At 34.4% G+C, this 24086-nt stretch overlaps 2 protein-coding genes across 2 annotated transcripts in view; one reads left to right on the top strand and one right to left on the bottom strand.

Annotated features, from left to right (window-relative positions):
* ADGRV1 (adhesion G protein-coupled receptor V1) overlaps positions 1–24086 on the top strand; it is a 560219-nt gene that overhangs the window by 384957 nt on the left and 151176 nt on the right. The window contains exon 86 of the mRNA XM_082458333.1: positions 5189–5367. Within this exon, the coding sequence (XP_082314459.1) occupies positions 5189–5367 (179 nt within the window). The remainder of the gene's footprint in view (positions 1–5188; positions 5368–24086) is intronic.
* LOC309659001 (uncharacterized protein) overlaps positions 13327–24086 on the bottom strand; it is a 64698-nt gene continuing 53938 nt past the window's right edge. The window contains exon 8 of the mRNA XM_082458326.1: positions 13327–13804. Within this exon, the coding sequence (XP_082314452.1) occupies positions 13686–13804 (119 nt within the window). The 3' untranslated portion in view covers positions 13327–13685. The remainder of the gene's footprint in view (positions 13805–24086) is intronic.

Below are 24086 nucleotides of genomic sequence, written 5' to 3'. Positions count from 1 at the left end.
CATTGATTTAATTTGAGGGGACATCAAAGGTATTAAGGACAACAGACTGGTAATTATCAAGATAAAAATGATATATCCAGGAAATACTGAATTCTCCAATCCCCACAAAGCCTTGTAAAAATTGTTAAAAGGGAGAATAACTGGAACAAGGACACGTGGTAACATTTCTTAGACTCTCCTCTGAAATGAATGACTAAGAACGTATGGTAATGACAGAATTAATAGCATCTGTGATCTCTGACTGAACTTGATGCTATATATCAGTGCAAGATTTCTGGTGACACAATTAATAACCAAATATTAAACAACAGGCTAGATTCCAATCTTATTCCACATATCATGAAAATGTATGGGATTCAAGCAGCCTATTTTAACTTAAAAAAAGAAAAGGTAGGGCTTCCCTGGTGGCGCAGTGGTTGAGAGTCTGCCTGCCAATGCAGGGGACACGGGTTCGAACCCTGGTCTGGGAAGATCCCACATGCCGCAGAGCAGCTGGGCCCGTGAGCCACAGTTACTGAGCCTGCACGTCTGGAGCATGTGCTCCGCAACAAGAGAGGCCGCGATAGTGAGAGGCCCGTGCACCGCGATGAAGAGTGGCCCACGCTTGCCACAACTAGAGATAGCCCTCACACAGAAACAAAGACCCAACACAGCCATAAATAAATAAATTAATTAATTTTTTAAAAAAAGGTATTTCTCTTTTATATTTTATAAATATAATATGTATTATATTAGCATATATTATATGAGCAAACTAATGAATCTGTGTTTATGGAGCATAGGAAAGCATTTATGACTTATTACCATCAAACAGTTAACGCAGTATAGCTTCAATTTTCCTGTGCAGACACTTGGAAGATAGTAGCGGTAATCACTGAAAATGTTACTGTAAAAATAAATAGACATGTCCGTATACGAATGTAAGTAAATATGCTTATAGACACACCATCTTTTAGTTTATTCCTATCTATATTTGAACTAAATTGTATCTGGGTAATTCATTTGGTTGGTTTGCATCTTAATCAGAATCAGTTTAAATTCTAACAGCCTCGATTCCCAATTCTGAGAAATACGCTTCTCCTGTCCTCAGTTTCCTCCTGTATTAATAATAATAAAAATAAAACTTAGGAGAGCAGTTGTCTTTATTAAATGAGATATAGCTCAATGTGGGGTCTACATTTATTAACCAATTAGTAAGTACTGATTCCATTCTTCTTCTCTTAAACTGTTGTATTTAACATTTGTAAGTTTCCACCAGTTTAACGTTGACCCCCTTCATTAGGAGTTCAATCAAATCAATTCTACAATTCTTTCTGGCAAGGTAGTATATAAATGAATAAACTCAATAACTAAACCAAATTATGAAATTGTTATTAAATTCAATGAAAACTGTTAAATATTGAAATTGTGTACATCATCGTTTATTTGATATTTCTCAATAAAGAATGTATGCAGAGCATTTTACTAGGTACTACAAGGTATACAAAAATTAATCTACCATAGCTCACAGATATGTTTCAGCCATTTCTGTTCTGATTAAGGCTTTATAAGTTCTCATTTAGTGCTGGCAAAAAGTGGAGAGGGAGAGAGAATGGGTTATCTCCATACTTGAACCAGGAAAATATATCTCCATTGGCACATACAATGAGTGTGGGAAAATGAGCACAAAAAAATAAGCTCTCATGGAAACAGTAATATTGTCAGTATTTCTGTGACTTTCTATGGAAATAAATCTTAACCTTAGTCTTCACAAGATGCTTTTATGAAAAAGCTATGTTTTTCTCTCGCTGCTTCAGCTTCCTTATCTCTAAATAAGATGTCTTGAGATGGTCCATAAGATGGTTCTAACAAAGTGTTTAAAGCCTAGAGATAGAAATGTAACTGGAGACCTAGATACTGAAATTTCGATTCACATTTAGTCTTTAGCAAGAAATATGTAAGTGTGGTAAGCTGTGCTCAGTCAGTATGAAGCACGTTGGTGAGAGTGACACCTTTAACTTATACTGAATTTTCATAATTCTTTTAGTTCTAACATTGGATAAACACAGATACTGAGGCACATATGCTATATATCTGGCAACATAAAAAATATTATGCAAAGATAATGGTCTCTTGATACTCTAACCTTCGATTACAAAGGAGGAACCACGATTACAGGGAAAGGAATGTATCTCAAATGCTCCACTCCCACCTTATTGTGGAGAATGGCAGTACTGGAGCTTTTAACCCAAGGGCTTCAGGGGAGCAGTATATGCCTCAGTGTTTTTAGAACAATGAAGAAAAACTAAGTTAATCTAAGCAAACATTCAAATCATAAAAGGAATAATAAGCATATAGGCTAACTGACTGAACCCAAGTTCTGTAAGTACAGTTGGACCTCAAGGAGCTGTGAGCAGGAATGGATGGCTTTGTCCCTTCTTCTCTGCAAACACACTTTCTCTCTTCACTGTGCTTTTGGCTACTCCCACCACTAAAGTTCATATGTTTTCTTTTCTCAGTTGACCAGCTTAACTATCACAAAATTTCAGGGAACTCAGTGAGAGATGATGGTCCAGCCTGGGTCAGGCTTTGTCGCCAGCTCCACAGCTGTGGGCAGAGGAACAAGGTCATGAGCCCACCCTGCGTATGTTGGCAGGGGGTGGGGGAAGGTGAGGAGGGAGACAGGGCTCAGAGAAAGAGCGCTGATGGCCTAGGCATACATCCCAGAATATACCTACCATGCATACTATATTAAAATATTTTAAAATTCAAGTAAAACTTGAAGTGAGTTCGTCAACACCAATCTTAGGTTTAGGCCATATGGTATTTCCAGAATAATTAGATGTTGTTTCATTACATAGTGTTTCCATTCTTTAGCAAAAAAAAAAAAAAAAAAGAAAAAAAGTCATATAGTGGTAAATGCTGTCCCTAGAGTATACCTCAATGATTGGATTCTTTTGAGAAGGAAAGAGATTTTTTTTTTAATTAACAAAAGCTTATGACATTTGGAGCTTGATTTGCTTAACTGAGTATTCAAGAATCAGTGACCCGGTACCTTGAGCTTTTTAGAGCAGAAGCATTGCGTTTGTAAATCTAACAAGCAGTTACATTTGTCTCAGTCTTATCTGAGGCTGTGGTAAAGGTCAGACAGTTGCTGAAACGTTCAGTGATTCTAACTGATGGAACTAATGTTCATCTGTGTAAAAGCGGACATTTTGGAAATGCCCCTATCTTTATCATGATGAATCAACTTAAAAGTCATTTACCAATCTGTGCGCTCCTTCCTGTTTCTTCCACCGACTGCACCACTGAGTTACCATGTTATAAGGATACACACAACATCGATTTAAAATAAATAATCTGTACTTTTATTTTGGAAATGGGTTAATCATCCTTACTTTGCATGGATTTTCATTCTCTAAACAGGCAGTATTGACCACTCCAGCATCAGACGCTTGATACAGTCCCACCTATTTGAGTCATGTCCCTACGCTAATAATAGAAAGGAGGAAAAACGCCTCTTGGACCTAATAATTTTTAAAAAGAAGTTAGAACAAATTTACATAAGCAGCAACTCAAAACATGCTTCATAATTACAGATAAATGCAGATGTACATAAAGATATGGAGTGCTGACAGGAAATAAAATTCAGAGACAAAAATCTTCAAGTAACCAAACATTTTTATCCTTTCCTGGTTTAGGCCAATCAATACTAATCCTTCAAGGCTGATTTGGTTCAGATAGGATCTTACCTGGAGGCCTCAGCAGACTATCTGAAAGCCTTCCCGGGAACATTAGGCATGTTGTTTTCCACATAGAAGAGTTTCCATTGTATCACTGCTTACTTTTGGTCTTTATTTATCTTTTGTTTTTCACACTGTCTGACATTCTAATAGGAGATTTAAGTGAGGTGGTCACATTTTTAATGCTGACTATGTGCTTAGCACTTTATATGTAGTGTCTTATATAATCGTTATAATAGCTTTGTTGTACACATGAAGAAACTGAGATTGTTGTCACTTGCTCTGGGATTGTTGTCACTAATGTATAAAAATATACATATATGATTAATCTGTACTCACACTCCACAATATGAAATTGAGAAGGGGGATTTATCTAGTGGATAAGCATCATTGTGTGAAATATGTATGATATGACTTTCAATGTTGTTTCTGTAATAAAGGATAATTAAACATAAGTGATCTCATGGGAAAAGAACATTAGAAGGCAGAATATATAAGTTCTAGATTTGGTTTATATACGCGCTAGGTGTGATTTAGGGCCAATAGTAACATTTCCAGGCCTTGGATTTCTTCTTCTATTTATCTAATGTATCCCTTCATCCCCCTCACTCTTTATATACACTTGTCCCTTATTATATTTTTATCTTAAGAAGATAAGACATAACAGATATAAAGTATGATATAAATATAAATGTTTTCCTTAATGATTTCTTCCCGTTTGTTTGGAAAGTAAGATTCAAGAAGGTAAATACCTCTACCACCTCTGTTACGGTTATAGCCCCAGTGCCTGGACGGGCCTTTGAAATTTAGTAAGCATTCAATAAGCATTTATCACGTGCTTATCAAATGAATGAAAAAGAGAGAGTGTAAATTGAGAAAGGAGAATGGCCGCAAAACCTACCCCATCACAGTACATTTTTCTCTGTGCAAACATTTTCTGTTTACTTGTCTGTCTCCCACTTGGGACTGAGACTGGGGCTGTTGTCACAACTATATCCCCATTCCCTGGAACGAGTGTCTGACTCTACCACATGATAAGCCCTCAATAAGTAAAAATTGTTTAAAAGTCTGGAACATAGGACTATTTACTTCATTATCATCATGAAGCTGTTCACACGGAAAGTAAGTTTGAGTATCAGTGTGTGTTTCTTCAAAGACATTGACAGAACAGTCACAGACAATTATGACTGAGTAAATTAAAACAAATTAAGCAAAATATAAAGTACAGTAAATAAAGTAAGTATTTCCTAATGTTTTCGGACTTTTGAGATACCCTGAATTTCTCGGGTATATGAAAAAAATGAATGTGTGAACTGACTTAAAAAATCAAATCAAAACTATAGTTATTGAGTAGAGCCTGGCCCTTTGTTGATCTGTTGTCACTCTTTATGCCTAAGTCAGGTGAGTGTGTTTCCTGTGCCACTAGACCAGAGCCTGTTCATCTTATGCTCTGCTTCTCTCCTTAGTCTGTGAATTTCTGGTACGTGCTGGTGATGAATGATGAACACACAGAAAGGCGGTATCTGCTGTTTTTTCTTCTGAGTTGGGGACTTCCAGCTTTTGTGGTGATTCTCCTCATAGTTATTTTGAGAGGAATCTATCATCAGAGCATGCCGCAGATCTATGGACTCATCCACGGTGACCTGTAAGTACAACCAGGCAGAGCACACTGCCTCCTCCGCCTTTCTGTATCCACGCAGCTTTACTGGTAGAAGGTGGGAGCAGTTGACTAAGGGGTCTGACTGAAGGAGCACCATGAAGACCTTTGCCTTCCTGCCACACCTTCTAAATCTCTACTTCCTCTAATTATCTCTATAAATAAGAAGCTATTGCCTCTCCAGTTCCTTTGATAGATGCAGTTTTCTCAGGTGAATTGGTGTATCAAACAGTTCACAGCAATTTATACTTTACCATAATTTAGTTTGTTAGATTGGGACAAACAAAAATACCTAGTGATATCAGGGAACTATGAAAATTTTGGTGAAGAATAGAATCAGTGACTAATTTGGAGTGTGGCATGTTATCTAAGGAGTCTGATATTTGGGGAGGGGGGATGGGGAGCACGGCGGGCACCATCATTCATAAAATCCCTAAATACCAGAAGACTATCAGAGTGAATGGAGAGTGTCTGCAAAAGTACATGGGAAGGAGGCAAGGTCAGCTGGGTCCTTCTGATAGATTCTTATTAAAGTACACTGTAGTCTTGAAATCTAACAGATCTTTATACACACATATATATGCACGCCTTAATTCTGAATCTGGTATCTTACAACTTTGAGGACCACTCAGCCCCTTTTATTGACTCCACATTAAAAAAAAATAATAACTTTGTGGTAATAAAGCTTAATCAACTCCCTTGGTGTAATGAGGATTTAGAGGAAAAAGTAACATTTCTAAATAAGAAAGAATAGCCTAGTCACAATCTTATGAAGACAATATTACCTAATTATCTCACAGGTTATTGTGAAGATAAAAATTAGTTAACAGATGTAAAGAATCTTTTAAAGTAAAAGTACTATATAAGCAGAAGTCATTTTCATATTATTATTGCCTCTGATCAATTATGATCATCCATTATATACTTAATCAACACTTGTAATTGATGTATGCAGATATACTTCACATGTGGGCAATCACAGACTAATATCCCATACCACATTAAACCAAAGGAGATGAGCTATGTAATACACACACACCCATTGAGATACCATATATAGTAATTTAGTCTTTTTATTGCAATTCAGTAGGATTCCCTCATACTGATTAATTTATAGCATTACAACAATAGTATTGAAATATAGTATTATATTTTGTTGATATAAAATTCTAAAAGCCTGATCTTCTGGAAGGGAATGGTTGTGTCTTTTCACAGTTATATTATGACATATTACTACTCCTGGCATTAATTTAAGTCTTGGGCTGCCAGGATTAATTTCAGAAAGTTCTGCATCTTTCTTTGTCAAGTACAAAGTAACCATGAGACAAGTCCTGGTGGCCAGTAGCCATCTCTTTCATGAGCTCCCTGGCAAGATCAGAGTTATTTGGCAGCAGTTTTAGCATCACATGTATACACACCCAGTCTGGATAAATGGCTGTGTATCACCCGATGAAAGTGATGAAAGTGATGTTAATTAGAAGAAACTCTCTCTTGATGCTTCTAAGAGGATTTTTAAGAGAGAAATAAACTGTTATACAAGAATGTCCAAATCAACTGACTCTTAAAATATTTGCCTTCTGAGGCTTTTGCAGAAAGTTCTTTATTACCAGCTCAACTATAATAAATGCAATGTAAAATATATTAACCTTTACCCAATCTTAAAATTATAGGCTTATTCAACCAAAAGTGACTAACCTTTGTAAGTAGTATAGGTTACTTTTCTTCTTCATTCACATAGAATATTCATGTGAATTTATTCCAGTTTTTAAGAAATTCTGTATTTTTGATATTACTTTAATCTCAGTATAAGAATAAATTACTATGTTATTTTTGTAAAATATTGTATACTTATATCATCATTTAAAAACATGCCTTTTCTCTGGAGATGGTAGGATTTGTGGTTGTAAAATAACTGGACATCTGTTGTGCAGTGGTTGTTTGCAGTAATAAAACTTTCTTTTTAGTGAAGAATTTTCTCTAAGTAGATCTCTAATGTATTAATATGCTCAAGTTGTTATATTTACAATGTTTTTGTCAACTTTTGGAACCAAGATTATGATAATTTCGTAAAACCAGGAAGTGATTGCTCTTTTCCTATTAGCTGAAAAAATTTGCAAGTTCAGTGTTATTTCTTCTTTATTATTTTGGAAGATGTCACACATGAAGCCAGCTAGGCCTCAGGCTTTCTTTGTAGGAAGACTTTTAATTACAGATTCATTTTCTTATAAACATATAGAACTATTCATATTTTCCATATGCAGTTCTTTCTGTGTCAGTTTGATAAATTGTCTTTTTTTCTAGGAATGTTTCCATTCCATCTAACTATTCAAATTTTTTAGTGTTTGTAAGATCTGTAGTAATGAATCTTTTTTCGTTCTTGATATTGACAATTAGTGTCTTCTTTCACTATTTTTTCCTCTCCTCATCAGTCTTGCTGGGGTGTTTATGAATATTACTGTTTTTTCCCAAATTCAGCTTTTGACTTCTTGATATTCTCTATTGTGCATTTATTTTCAATTTCATTTCAGTTTCATCAATTTCTAGACTCATCTTCTTGATTTACTTTTACTTTTGGATTTTATCTGACTTTTCTCTTTTTTTATTTATTCTGTTTATCTTATTTATTTTATTTGCTTTGCTTACTATGTGCCAGGTAATGTATTTATTTTGTTTATTTAAAAAAATTTCCCCAGCTTTATTGAGATATAACTCACATATATAATTTTGTAAGTTTAAGGTGTACAATGTGATGCTTTGATATCCACATCTATTGTGAACTAATTACCACAATAAGGTTAGTTAACACCTCCATCACCTCACATAATTACCTTTTGTGTGTGTGTGTGTGTGTGTGTGTGTGTGGTTAAGGACATTTAAGATTTCTTCTCTTAGCAACTTGCAAGTATGTAATATATTATTGTTAATTATAGTCACCACGCTATACGTTGGATCCCCAGAACTTATTTGTCTTATGCTAGAAATTTGTGCCTTTTGACCAATATCTCCCCACTTTCCCCATCCTGAGGTCATGGCTACCACCATTCTAATCTCTGTTTCTATGAGTGCAGCTTTTTTAAGATTCCTCATATAAGTGAGATTATACAATATCTATCTTTCTCTGTCTAAAGTACTTCACTTAGCATAATGCCCACAAGGTCTATCCATGTTGTTGCACATGGCAGGCTTTCCTTCTTTCTTGTGACTGAATAATATTGTAGTGTATTGTATATATTGCAATATATATCTCACATCTTTATGCATTCATTCATAGACAGACACTTAGGTTGTTTCTATATCTTGGCTATTGTGAATAATGCTGCTGTGAACATGGGGGTGCAAATATCTCTTCAAGATCCTGATTTCATTTCCTTAATATGTATATACCAAGAGGTGGGATTGCTGGATCATATGGTAGTTCTATTTTTAACTTTTTGAGGAAACTCCATACTGTTTTCTGTAGTGGTTGTAACAGTTTACGTTCCCACCAACAGTATGTAATCTTTATTATTTCCTTCCTTCTGCTAACTTTGGGCTTAGTTTTTTCTTTTCCTAGTTCCTTGAGGTTTAGAGTTAGGTTGTTTGAGATCTTTCGTTTTTCGTCATGTAGGCTTTTATCACTACAAACTTCATCTTAGAACTGCTTTTGCTGCATCCCATAAGTTTTGGTATATTGTGTTCCATTTTTGTTTCAAGATTTTTTTTATTTCCCTTTTGATTCCTTCTTTGACCCATTGGTTGTTTAGGAGTGTATTGTTTAATTTCCACATATTTGTGAATTTTCCTATTTTCTTCCTGTAATTGATTTCTAGTTTCATACTATTATGGTTGGAAAAGATACTTGATATGATTTCAGTCTTTTAAGATTTGTTAAAGCTTTTTTGTGGCCTAATATATGATCTATCCTAGAGAATGTTCTGTGTGCACTTGAGAGGAATGTATATTCTGTTGCTGTTGGATGGCATGTTCTATATGACTTTTAGGTCCATTTGGTCTAAAGAATAGCTCAAGTCCAACATTTCCTTATTGACTGTTTGACTGAGTGATATATCCATTGTTAAAAGTGGGATGTTGAAGTCCCCTACTATTATTGTATTCTCATCTACTTCTCCCTGCAGATTGGTTAGTATTTGCTTAGTATATTTGGGTTTTCTGATGTTGGGTACATATATATTTATGATTATTATATCCTCTTGATGAATTGACCCTTTATCATTATATAATGGCCTTCTTCATCTCTTGCTACACCATTTGAGTTAAAGTCTATTTGTACAATGTAAGTATAGCTACCCCTGCTCACTTTTAGTTCCACTTGATGGAATATCTTTTCTCATCCCTTCACTTTGAGCCCATGTGTGTCCATAAAGTTGAAGTGAATCTCTTATAGGCAGCATATATTGGACCTTTTTTTAAAAAATCTATCCAGCCATTCTTTGCCTTTATATTGAAGAATTTAATATATTTACATTTAGAGTAATTATTGATAAGGACTTACTAATACATCTTATTGTTTTTTTGCCTATTTTATTGTTCCTTTCTTCCTTTTTCCTCTCTTGCTATTTTCCTTTTTGAATCGGTGATTTTCCATAGTGATATGCTTTGATTCCCTTCTCTTTATCTTTTGTGTGTCTACTGTAAGTTTTTTGCTTTGTGGTTACCATGAGGCTTATATAAAATATCTTATTGATATAACAGTCTATTTTATTGGTCAACTTAGCTTCATTTGCGTACAAAAACTGCTCTTTTACTCCTCCTCTTTTCTTTTTTGGGTCACAATTTACCTCTTTTTATATTGTGTATTTATTAACAAATTAATGTAGCTATAGTTATTTTTAATACTTCTGTCCTTCAACTTTTTTAGTAGAGTTAACTGGTGAACACACTACCTAACTACTGTATCAGAATATTCTGAATTTGACTACATGCTTACCTTTACATGTATTGTGTATTTTCATGTTTTCATGTGACTAGTATCCTTTCGTTTCAGCTTGAGGAACTCCTTTCAGCTTTTCTTGTAAGGCGGGGCTAGTGGTAATGAATTCCTTCAGTCTTTATTTCTCCTTAATTTCTGAAAGACAGCTTTGCCAAGTAGGGTATTGGTTGGTAGGTTTTTCTTTCAGCACTTTGAATATATCATCCCACTCTCTTCTGGGATACCTCTAAGGTCTCTACTGAGAAATCCACTGATGGCATTATGAAGGTTTCCTTGTAAGTTACAAGTTTTTTCTCTCTTACTGCTTTTAAGATTCTTTCTTTGTCTTTGATTTTTGACAGTTTTATTATAATGTGTTTTTCAGAGAAGATCTCTGTAAGTTGAGTTTGTTTAGGGACTTCTATTATTTATTCACAAGTCCAATAAACATCTTTACCAGAATGACATGCAGCTATCTTATATTTAACAGGTTTAAAATTAATCTCTTAAATGTGTGCTTTGACCTACATTCCCTAGGAAAAGTCCACCATCTACCTAGGTACCCGTGCTGTGAACGTGAGAGTTTTTCTACTATTTTCCCCTTACATTTCACATCCTATTAATCACAAATTGTTTCCTAGTCTAATTCATAAATGCCTTCCTACTACTTTCTCATTTTCATCTCTTATTTCATCACCATCTCTTCAGTTCATTAGTGTCATCTTTGTCTTCTCTGTTGTGTTGCCTCTTAACTTGTGTTCTTATCTCTAATTTCTTTCTTTTACAGTCCATTCACTAAATTTTGAAAAATGGAAATAACCGTATCACTCTGATGCTTAAAACCCAGGAGCTGCTTTTCATTACCGCCAAGGTCATGGACTGTTAGGTTGTCCACAGTTTGACTCTAAACTATTGAACCAGCTTCTTTTAGCATCCTTCCCACCCATCCTTTCCAGTTATCCTTTGTAACTGAATCACTTGATATTTCCCATGGTCTCCTATGCATGTACCTTTAACTATATCTTCTATGTCTCAAATAATTTTCTTTCTTTATGTCTGCCAAAAAAATACTTATTTTTCCTCTAAACATCAACTTAAATATCAACTCTTTAAAGTGTCTATTTTCAGATTAAAACACTACCTCTTATATATAACCTTGGTAGACTCAGAACCCATCATAAATGCTATGATTGTACCAATCATACTATATAATGAATACTTGAGTAAGTTAGCTATGTAAATTGAAATCCATCCTGGAGGTCAGTGATTAATTACAGAATATATGGTAAAAATAATAAATTTATGAAGAATGTGGGGCTTAATTTACCCCTTGATGGAAATATCTGAACTGGAAAAAAGAAAAGCCTTAACAACCAAGGCAAGTTTACACAAATGTAGGTTTAGAGAAAACTTTCATGCTTTCTCTATAATATATACATAATAAAATTTTACACAGTATATGGTTAGCAAAATGTATCTAAAATACCTGGAAGTCACCAAATGATACTAATGTCTCAACATTTTAAATACTGCGTGAGGCATGTCATATCTTATAAGAAGAAAGTCTTCTTATACATATATAATAGATAAAATTCTAATTTACCAAGAGTAATGGATTTTTGAATCACACAACATGATTTAGAGAAAGGTTTTAAAGAGCCTATAAAATTTTAAATTTACTTTTGCCTATGAAGTAGAACACCCAATATAGACTTGTTACCCCTTCTTTGTCACTGAGCCGGTTAATTCTATGAAATTATGAAAAACTATACTATACTCAAAGTTAACAAAAGAAGGCTTCCTATACCTTTAAAAAATTTTAAAGACATTTTCATCACTTTTTGAAAATTGTGCTAGAAATTCTTCTAGCTTTCTTTTTTATCTTATAATTGAACAGTGTTTAACTAAAGTAAAGCTAAAGTAAATGAAGTCTGTCCTTGATTGATTTCCATTGGTTACCAGAAGTAACTCTATTGAGAGTACCTAGAGGTAGTCTCTATCGCGTGGTGTATATTTAGTGTCTTTGGAAGTAGCCACCGATTTTTCTTGGGTTGGCTTCTCAGCTGCTCTAGGAAAAGGAACAATCTGAAGAAAAATCCCTAGCTTTATCATGCCAAATGCAGAGGAAAGAGAATACAGAAGGGTCAAGAGCCAGGGTAGAAGCCAAGGGAATATGGCCCTGAGACATTGTCTCTAAATAGATAATATGCTATTAATCTGGGGCCACACTTATGTGACTATGGAAGGATAGAGTGATTGAGAATGAGTGGCAGAGTCATGTCATACAGAGGGGAGGAGAGTGAAGACTTACTTATCTCCATATTCCTACCTCTGAGCTGTAAGACCCTGACACATTAATAAATGTCAGTAACAGTAAAAATGATATAGCAAAGACGATAGGTTATTTTGTACTTCCAAAGCACTTGCTTTTTTCTCTTTCTTGCTAGGTCATATGAATTCAACCTTAAAGAAAAAAATCAGCAAATTGCTTACTGAATAACTATTATGTGCTAAGGCCTAAGTGAATTCTCTTCTATTTAAGCTAAGAATTTGTTTGCTCATGATGAAAAAATGCATAACTTAATTTAAAAATTCATTACAGTTTTCTTTTTAGTTTTTCAGTACTTTAGTTTCTTAATATTTTGGCATCATGTTTAATTTTAGATATTCTTAACAAATCTTAATTATAACCTATTCTGATTATCCTGCTCCTGAACTGAATTACTTGTTTTATAAATAACTCAATCCTCTGAAAACAATCTAATTTTGCTAGCTATATTAGGAGAAATGTTGTTAACGTAGAGGACAAATTTGTGTATTCTAAATTAGAACTAAGTAGGAGATACAGCTCTGTATGGGAAGTATGATATCATATGAGAGTCTTTATTTTCATTGAATTACTTAAAAAGAGAATCATGAAAAATGTTTATAAATACAGGGAGCCTATTTACCTATCGTCTGAGGATTAGAGAAAATTGCAGTAAATCTATGGAAGAGAGATGTTGTCAGGATCTCTTCAAGGATTTTCTCAGGTGGGTGGTATGTTATTGCACATGGGTGTGTACACACACACACACACAAATACATGAATAGAAATAGCAGCTTTCGACTCGCATTTTCCATTTATCCAGAACTCCAAATAAAAAAATATTGAGAGTATGCTTCTCCACAAAGTCTTAGAATCATAGAATCAAAGGGTTGGAAAACTTCCAGGCATGTCCTCAAAGGCATATCATGATTCAAACCCCTGTTCAAAGACTTGTTAGCTTCTTGAACTTCTTACTCTAAACATACTCACTTTATATGACCTTTTATAGCTACTGATTATACAACTCATTCTACTACCCTTACCTCATTCTCTTAGCTTATGTTAGCTTTAGCTCTCCTAGCACCAGCCTCAGCTTTTTTGACTACTGTTGTATCTCTCCGAGAAAAATTCCAACTGGTGCTTTGACTTATACCCCTCATGACTTCTCTTAAGTCCCTGGATCCTCTTCTTCACATGCAAGATGGAACCTAGGTGAAAAGAGAACTTTATAAAGCATTGGATCCAGTCGCCATACAATCCTTGGGTAATCTTTACAGCAATCCCTGACAAATGTTCATTCACTTTATATTTGAACTCCTCTATGAGAAAACATGTATTTCCTCCCAGGACTTTCCACATAGAGTAGAAATCTTTTAGATTCTGGCTCAAAATCTAATTGCTGGATTCACACCAAAAAAAACCCTAAACATTTCAATTTAATAATCCTTCAGTTTGTCACTGTTATTTTGTTTCCAGGCTAAACATTTCTTATTTGTTCAAATATTTCCACATATAGCATGCTTTTGCATCTTTTCACTATCGTAGTAGCTCTCCTCTAAACTTGTTCTATCTATCCATCTATATCCATCTTCTTCTCTTACATTTTATTTTGGAAAGAATTTTAAACACAGAAAAGTTGGAAAAATTGTCAGAGTTCACATATATCCTTCACTCAAGGACATATATATACATACTTATATAACCATAGTACAGTGATCAAAACCAGGAAATTAACTATGATAAAACACTATTAACTAAATGGCAAACCTTCAGATTTCACCAGTTTTTCTCCATCTTTGGAGACAAGCATATGATTTTATTAATGTACCTCAATATATTAATGTGATGTATGATATTATTAGATAGAGCATACCTACCATTCCTAGAAGAAATCCCTCTTGGTCATTGTATTATTTCTTAATATGGAGTTGGATTCTCTTTATTTATATTTCACTTAGTATTATTGTATCACTATTCATGAATGATGTTGGTTTATAGTATTTTTTCCCCTTTGGACTGCCTTTATTTGGTTTAGGTAACAGTGTTTTACTTGCTTTATAAAAGGACTTAGGAAGTTTTTCTTCCTTTTAACAGTGCATGAGACAGTCTGGTCTCAAAAGGTTTGGTAGAATTCCCCTGTGAAACCATCTGGGCCTGTTTCTTTTTGTGGAGTTGTCCCTCAATAACTTTTTCTAGTTCTCTGTAGAAATTGGTCTGTTTAAGCTTTCTAAATCAAATGGGAACAATTTTGATAGCCTGTATTAAACTAGGATTTTATCCATTGTGTGTAGGTTTTCAAATTCATCTGCATGGAGGACTGCAAATCCTCATCACTTCTTTATGATATACCCACAAACATAAAATTCTGTTCTCCACAAATGATGTCACCATAGTGACCTAGTTTGGCTAATGTCAGACAGCATGACAGAGTTCTTTATTAATTGCTTGTAGCTATGGATAATGAAGAGAAGGCATATAATAGCCTTAAAATGTGTCTAGCATACCTTTGCCATTATTCAGTTTAATTTGAATAATAATTACAAGGGTTTTTGTATTCTGTACCTGTGTCCCCATGATGTGGTGTATTACTTAAGACACACAAGCAAAATAAGTTTTCTTATTCAAGTAAGAGAAATTGCCAGTAGAAGACAAAGATGAGAATTATCTGTGATCAATTTAATATTCTAAGTTAAATGACCTGAGTCATTTTACCTGTCGTAATTACTGGACAAATTCATAGATAGATTACCTCCCTTACTCCTTCTTTCCATAAGCATTCATTGAATACTATATAGGATATCCAAAAAACCAGTTCTACCATGTCCTATATTTGAGTAAAAATCACACATTTTTTAACACTCATTTAAAATCCACCTGTAATATCCTTCTATGTAAAGGAGATAGCATCACCAAATAGCATTATCAGTAAAAAGAATATTTATTTAGTCACTCTAGCTGGTTAACACTTATAAATAAGCACCCATGGCCAGATGCAACTCTGACTCTTATTTCTAGTACACAGACATCCAACTCTTAAGTAAATGTGCTTAATATTTGGCACACCCAGGTACTGAAACGTAGGGACCTAAAAAAAGTGTACTTTAGCCAGTTCACTGTACTCACTATGTGTAGGGAGGTGGCTGTAAAATTTTTCTTGATCGGAACACAGTTGAAAGAGCAGAGGCTTTGTAGGTAGATAGACAAGAAGTCAGCTACTGGCTCTGCTGTGTTCTAGCTCTGTGACCCTGAGCCGGTTACTCTCTGAGAGTTTGCTGTTCCCCATCTGTGGAATAGGTATAATAAAACCTGTGTGTCATAGGATTGTGATGTGGATTGAGTGAGATAATGCATGTAGAGAAAATGCATGTGCAGAACCTGGCATGGGGCGGGGGGGCCAGTTCATGACAGCCTTGTGATGGGTCTGTGAATGTGTGTCACACATGAAGTAATAATTACATGTAGTCTATCAGACAAGCCTGGCTAAACATTATTGACCCTATGAATTCCTGAAGGGCAGCTTATCATTTTACTACCTCCAGTTATTCTGAAACTATTATTTAAATTATTTCTATCATTTTCTTTTGCATCTTTGACATTAGGATTACAAATAATACACTCTTTAATATTTCTGAAACTCAGAAGCTTTTATCAGCCAAAGTCAGAAGTTTGGTTTATTTTGCTTTCTTTTGTGTTTGTCATAAATGAGAACAAAATTCCTCTAAAGCTTGCAATCTTCTATGATACTATCTCATTTGGTTTAGGTTGATATAACAGAATACCATTGACTACTGGGTGACTTAAACAACAAACATTTATTTCTCACAGTTCTGGAGGCTGGAAATCCAGATCAGAGTGACAGCAAGGTTAGGTTCTTGGTGAGGGCCCTCTAGCTGGTCTTGTCCTCACATGGCCTTCCTTGGTGCATGCAGAGAGAGATCCTGTGTTTCCTCTTATCTAAGAGCATTAATCCCATCACAAGGCCCCACCCTATGACCTAATCTAACAGTAATTATTTCCCAAAGGTGCCGTCTCCAAATACATCACATTGGGGGTTAGAGTTTCAACATATGAATTTGGGGAGAGGAGGAACACAAACATTCAGTCCATAGCTGGTATTTTTATAGTTTATCTAAATGTAAATCCAATCTGAAGTGAAAGATTAAGTATCCATTTAGTTCCAGGGAGTCCTTTTTGGTAAGACCACAAGTTGTAAAAAATAATAGAACATTAGCTTCATTTATGTCGAAAGATGAGGAACTGTATCCTTCCATATCCAGAAACAACTAGATTTATTCTAATATTATTTTCGGACAGTAGTGTCATATAAATATTTTTATTTGTGATTACTTCATTAGTATCAGTAATAGCTTTTTCCAAGTCTCAATACTTATAACAATATTATAATAATATGTAACTTCACCTATAACTTCATATTAAAGGTATTTGGTATGTATTTTTCTACCTTTTCTCTATGTATATACACATGCTCATACCTACATAAATACACACTCATAGGGGCTTCCCTGGTGGCGCAGTGGTTGAGAATCTGCCTGCCAATGCAGGGGACACAGGTTCGAGCCCTGGTCTGGGAAGATCCCACATGCCACGGAGCAACTAGGCCCGTGAGCCACAACTACTGAGCCTGCGCGACTGGAGCCTGTGCTCTGCAACAAGAGAGGCTGCGACAGTGAGAGGCCCACGCACCGCGATGAAGAGTGGCCCCCGCTTGCCACAACTAGAGAAAGCCCTCGCACAGAAACTAAGACCCAACACAGCCAAAAACAAATAAATAAATAAAATTTAAAAAAAAAATACACACTCATAATGAAAACAGGATATGTTCTGTTTTGTAATCTACTTTTTATTTATGGGACAATTTTCTATATCCGTATATATCAATCATATTTTGTACTGTAATGTTCTATTATATTTATTTCACCAAACTTCTATTGGTAGACTTTTGGACTATTTCCAGTTTTTCTTTATAACATTGTAATGAATTTCCCTATATAGGTATCTTTGTATACTTGTGTTATTGTTTGCCATAGGATGAATTTTGAGCAGTGGAATGGCTCATTCAAAGAAGACATATATAATTTTTTACTTTAAAAGATATTACCAAAGCATTTTCTAAAATGAACACACCTGTTTACACTCAAATCACAAAGTATGACAGAGCCTATTGCTCCACATTCTTGACAACTCTGGGCATTGTAAGTTTTTTTTCAGTGTTTGCCAACGCAAGGTAGGTAGGTAGATATATAGATAGATAGATATACACATACACACACATAGACATATATGTTTACATATATACATATATAGATAGATATGTTTTATATGTATATACAGGTATATGTTTTTATATATATGTTTTAATAGCATCATTTATTATGTATCAGACATCATACTAAGTACACGTCTCATTTATATATGATTGCATACACTTATTTACCATTTTTATCTATTTTGTGACTTGCTTGTTCATCTTCCTCCATTAATTTTTCTGATTGTTTTTCATGTTTTCCAATAATTTGAAGAGTAGTATTTCCTTGTTTTCTTTGTCACTTTTTTTGGAGGTGAGGTGCACTATATTAGGGCTATTAGCTTTTGTCTCCCTTGAATTTTTATTTCTCTATTAACACATCTTTCTCCTATCCATTTGTAAGGAAAATTTACATTTTAATGTATGAGATAAGCTTTTGTGTGATATCAGATTATTTCAGAGAATTAGTTTAAATGTTTTGTGTGCTAATTAAATTTTCCAAGTACAATAATGGTACAGTTAACACATTGAGAACATTAAAGTGATTTACTCAGGGTCAAAATGGTGAAAACGTGTTGCCACAAGAATCTCAGTCTGTGTTCATCCTAATTTATTAACTAGAGGCAGAATCAGGAAGAATAATGATTACGTTTTAATGCAGAGTGCTAAGAACTTAGGCATTTCAAATATCAAGCTGAATAAAGCATTAGGAAAGAGGTAATTGTAAAACTGCAGGAGGTGGAGTTGTAATGAGAGATGCTTGTGAATTGCATTTCATCTTGCTTATTTTCTTTAAAAATTTTACAGATGAAATGAAAAAATTGATCAGCTTTCATTTTCAGATGCTCTGCATTACAAGGTATTTTGCAATATATCAAAAACTCTCATTTGGAAATCTAAGAAAGCTCATACAACCACAAATGGTCAATCGTGTATTAGTTCAGGAAATAAATCAGTTATTTATAGGGGAAGTTTTGTTGAAGTCTCTAATGAAAAAGGAAATGCCCACAAATATAAACAGTTTGTCCAACAGGATATTTAGTGACTTAAGAAAACCATACCTGGCTCAAAAAGATTTTCTGACAGTTGATTTGGGGGTTATATTTTCTACTTTGTGGCTTTTCAGGAGCAAGGAATCTGCTTTCTTTTTTTTTTCTTAAAATAATATTTTTTTAATTATAAAATTAATCATTGTTTTAGAAATTATGGAAAACTTAGAAAATATAATTAAAAAAATAAAAGTCAGATATGTTCCCATCATTCAAATATTAGTACTTCTAACTGTTTATATGTTTCTGTTTATATCTAGATTTATAGATTTTTGCTTTTATTATGTAAAATTGGGGTCACACAGTTTTATCTCCTCCTTATTTCACTTAATGTTGTATCATTAGAATTTCCCATGCCATTGGATATACCTCCACATTTTTTTAATGGCATCACAATATCTGTCTCAAGATGGACTTTATCATAGTGTGTTTACCATTCCCCAGCATTGGACATTTAAGTTCTTCCCTTTCCTCATTTTTAATATTTAAAAGGTCTGCAGTATGTGTGCTGTGTCACATTTCTACATCACAGATTTCTTGAAATGAAATTACTGGATTAAAAATATGAAATTTTTAGAAATATTGCCAAACTGTCATCCAGAAAGTTTAAAAATTTAGTCTTAATGATGTTTCTGGAGAGTACCAGTCTCCCAACAGCAGTGCTAGTCTTGATTGTGAGCTTTATGGTTTTGATAGGTAAATGCAGTGTGTTAGGGTTGTCCAGAGAAATGGAACCAATAGGATGTAGGTAGGTAGGTAAGAAGGTAGGTAGGTAGGTAGGTAGGTAGATAGATAGATAGAAAGATAGAAAGATAGATAGATAGGTAGATAGGTAGATAGGTAGGTAGATAGATAGATAGATAGATAGATAGACAGACAGACAGACAGACAGACAGACAGACAGACAGACAGACACAAATTTATAGTAAGGAGTTGGTTCATGAGATTACCGAGGCTAGCAATTACCAAAATCTGCAGGGAAAGTCAGCAAGCTGGAGACCTGCGAGAACCAATCGTGTAATTCCAGTCCAGAGGCTGGCAGGCTTGAGGCCTCAGAAGAGGCAATGTTTCAGTTGGAGTCTGAAGGCAGGAAAAAAGCCAATGTCCCAGTTCAAAGACCATGAGGTAGGAAAAATTCCCATTAGGGAGAGCAATCTACTTTATTCAGTTTATCTACCAATTTAAATGTTAATCTCATCCAAAAACACCCTCACAAACACAGGCAGAATAATGTTTGACCAAATATCTAAGCATCCCATGGTCCAGTCAGGTTGCCAAATAAAATTAACCATCACATGGAGTGATTTATTATTGTTTCTATTGCTATTTCTTTAATGAGACCAGGGAGTTTGAATACACTCATATATTTATTCGGCCATTTGTACTTCTCTTATAAATTGTTCATGTTGTTTCTCTATTTTTTTATAGATTTGTGAGAGCCTTGTTCCTATTAAAGACATTATCCTTTGTAGTATTTGATGAAATATTTGTCACAATTTGTGATCTACGTTTTTAAATTGTAGTAAAACCTATCCATCTTTTCCTGCATTTTTCTTGGCTTATTATTTGTATGCTTAGAAAAGTTTTGTGTTCTTTCAGCATGAAGATTTATTTCTTCCTTAATTTCAGAAAATTTTTCTTCAATTACATCTTTAATGCCGTTCTATTCCCTTCCATTTAGGGAGGTTCTTTATTTCCTGAACACCAATTAATTTATTGGATCTTTGTATCTCCCGTATATGCATTATATTCTCCCTAATTTCTTTTCCCTTTGTGTTTTTTTCTCTCAAACATTTTCTACTTTTTGCTAATTCAGTTGCATACTGTATTTTTTATTTCTTACGCTCTTAAATAATTTGTTATTTTTGCTGGATATTATTTTTCACATCAGAACTCAGGAAATAATATATTATTATTGTCTGGCATTTCGTGTTACAGAGATTAGCCTGATACTGCTTTTCCATTCAGGTAAATTTATTCTTTACCTTCTTGGATGCTTGTAGATCTTTAACATTTTATTTCCATAATGTAAAAATTTGGGCTGAATGTATATACTTATAGCTATTTTTTCCTTTAAATGTGTCTGGTACTTGGGCTCTTAACTCCACAGACATAGCGTGTTCTGCTTCATTAAGTTTTTCAATCATATACATTTTCTAGAATCAGAGATAACAAAGTATTATGAGTACTTATCACTATACCTTGTCTTCTATGATCATAGTAATCACACTTAATCGTTTTCAACTCTTTGACTTTTTCCCATGCATTCTGCCACAGCTTCTCAAGTTTGTCTGCTGTTAGTCAGCTGAGTTTCTGCATTGTTATTCTGCTTATCCCTGCTTCCAATGCAGATTTCAGTTGTTACACATTTTTTTCCCGTTTCTTTTGCTTCTTTGACAATTCCTTCAGACAACATTTGTCTGGGCCTTATTTTGCTTCTTTTCCTTAGACTTTGCCTTCTTATATTCTATTTAAGTTCTAAGCAGTTAGAAAAAATTTTTTTCTGGCCCCTTAATAATTTTCCAAATCAGTATTTTTTTTTTTTCGGGGTTTCACTGTTTCTTCTCATGTATCCCATGTTGATTTTTCAAAAATTATTTACTCATCCTAGAATGAGATTCCCATGGAGCCTTCTGTTGTCCAATACATGAAGCTGTGATGGTTAGCTCTGCTCGCTTTGTTCTTAGTTAGAATCTTCTTTTTAAATATCAAGGTTGATTTAACGTCTATGTACATAATAATAGCCCAATTAACAAAAATGTATAGCATACCTCTGCTGCAGGCCTATAGGATAGAAGTGGCATTTTCATCTGCCTACATAGCCTAGTTGTCTGACACTTTAAACCGATAAAATACATGAAAAATGTTAACCCCCAACAGACATTGCTGCCAGGGTTTTTCCTGTCTCTGTACCTGTGAAATACATCTTTCCTAGGAACCATACCTCTCAGAGTACCATGCCCAACACAGTCCCCTTTACTCCTATTGCTCCTATGGATTTGGTGAACTGCAGGCTTGGAAACAATGGCTAAAGGTCATTAGTATCAATTGGACAAGTAGACTGCTGGCAGGAGGAAAAGAACTCTGGCTTCCTCACAAGGAAATTTCTGTGAGCTGCCTAGCTTTCCAGCGAAAGAGATCCTGGCTGTTATTAGCTAAATGAATGCCATGGGAATTTTTAGGTAACTTGTTTCTTCATGAGAAATTAAGGTGCCAAGAGGTGGAAAGTCAGAAAAAGTATGGGTAGCACAGCCGGGATTAAACCCAGCGGGTCTGACTTATCCGTAGGTCCCTAGCTGCTCTCGCACATGCACACTGGAAATCCTATTCTGCTTAAAACAGAGTAACTGATGATATTTTATTTGAATATCTGACAATTTCTCAGAAGGTAGAGGAAGCAGTGAGGCATACTTGACACAATTCTGTTCAGTTCGAGAAACAAACAATAAGATCCAGCAGCTATCAACCTTTGCCAAATGGAGCCCTTGATAAACAGAGGGAAAGCTTGAACATAATTAGATATGTGTTCACACTAAAATTTAGGAAGCTCAATTTTAAAACACTCAGATAAAAATTAGATAACATTAGTATTTCATGACCAGAGACTCTAAAAGGAAACACAGTACTAGAGGAGAAAGTTTAAAAATTAAATTCAAATGAAATGGTTGAAATAATTTTAAAGAGAAAAAAGGGAGAGATAGTCATCAGAATCATTAGGGTATATGTATTCTTTCTGGTGGGCTCAAATGAAACAAGGACAGGCATAGTGAAAGAAAGTAGGAATATATCATTAATAGAAAAAGAATGGCTAATATAAGAAAAAGGGATGCTTAAACCTCAAATGATGTGAGACTTGCTAAAAAAAATGATAAAATGACAACTGAAGGGAAGGAGGGGCCATTTAAAGTTATTGTTCATATTAAAGATACACTAAACAGTGAGGGAAATGTCTACTATAGGAAGGCATTTAATATTAGAAAAAGAAAACATGATTAAGGTAGATTTTGCTTTACCTTTCTCTGTCAAGTAGAAAGAGTCTCTAGAGAGAAGGAAAAAAAAGGCTGCTGGTAAAAGACTTGAAATCTCAAAGAGGTGAACTGTTTATGAGAGCACCTAAGTGTTCTAAATAACTTCACATTTCTCTTCCTGCATTAATGATAATACTCAAATGTGAGAGAATTTGCTGAACTGACATTGAGGAATGCAGGACAGTTAGGGAACAAATGGAGAATAAGCAAATATTGTCCCCAATTTCATAAATTGGATTCTCAATCTTCCTGGTCCTGAAAAAAGTTCCCAAAATATCTTCTTAAATTGATTCCTTAGGAGCACTTAGAAAAAAGAAAGTGGTGATAAACTAAAAGATAACATATACTCTTGGACTGATTTCCTTTATAAGGGGTATATCAATATATCAGGAGAATCCTATAAATACTGTAGTCTGTGACATATTTTCCTATGATTTTTTTTAAGGATAAGATACTAAAATATGGACTGGATATGGTTGAGTTGTCTTATGCTTGCTTAAATAAATGTATCTAACAGGTATTGATTTAATAATTTGTTTTGAATTCTGAAGGTAAAGAGACATGCAAAAAACAATAGCCTGTCAGGAGGAGAATGGCCATGATGGTTAGGAGGATGTCAAATGACATTATGTAGGGGTTTATGAATAGAAGCGGGGCCTTGTTATAAGGGAAAAGTCTTAGGGGACACAATACAGCTTTCTTCAAATGTGTGAAGGACTGACATAACAAAAAGGGAGACTGGGAGAGTCAAGCTTTGATTGAAAGCTAATTAAATGACCTTTAAAGTTCTTCTACCCTCAGTGGTTTATAATTTGATTCTCCTTTATAAACCTGAAATACTGATTTGTATTTTTTAATTGCTTTTAAATGTAACATACTACATTTAATCCTTCACTAAAAGAGCATACTGTGTATGCTTTTTCAGAATTCATTTTAAACTTTATAGCTTATCTGTGCTGGTTTTAGAGTAAATCCTCAATAAATACTCAATAAATAAATTTGGTTAACTTGATTTGCTTTAAGATTCTATTTGTTGCTAAAATATCACCTAGGATATAACTGATAACCCCAAAATTGACTTCTCCTAAGGGGAGAAGACAGCCCAAGATACTCATAAAAGAGAAATTTAACAGTATTTTAACAAATC

This window comes from Balaenoptera physalus, assembly GCF_965194825.1.
Source record: "Balaenoptera physalus genome assembly, chromosome: 3".
NCBI classification, from domain to species: domain Eukaryota; kingdom Metazoa; phylum Chordata; class Mammalia; order Artiodactyla; family Balaenopteridae; genus Balaenoptera; species Balaenoptera physalus.
The sequence above is the reverse complement of the archived record's forward strand: the minus strand, read 5'-3'. Positions and strand labels throughout refer to the sequence as shown.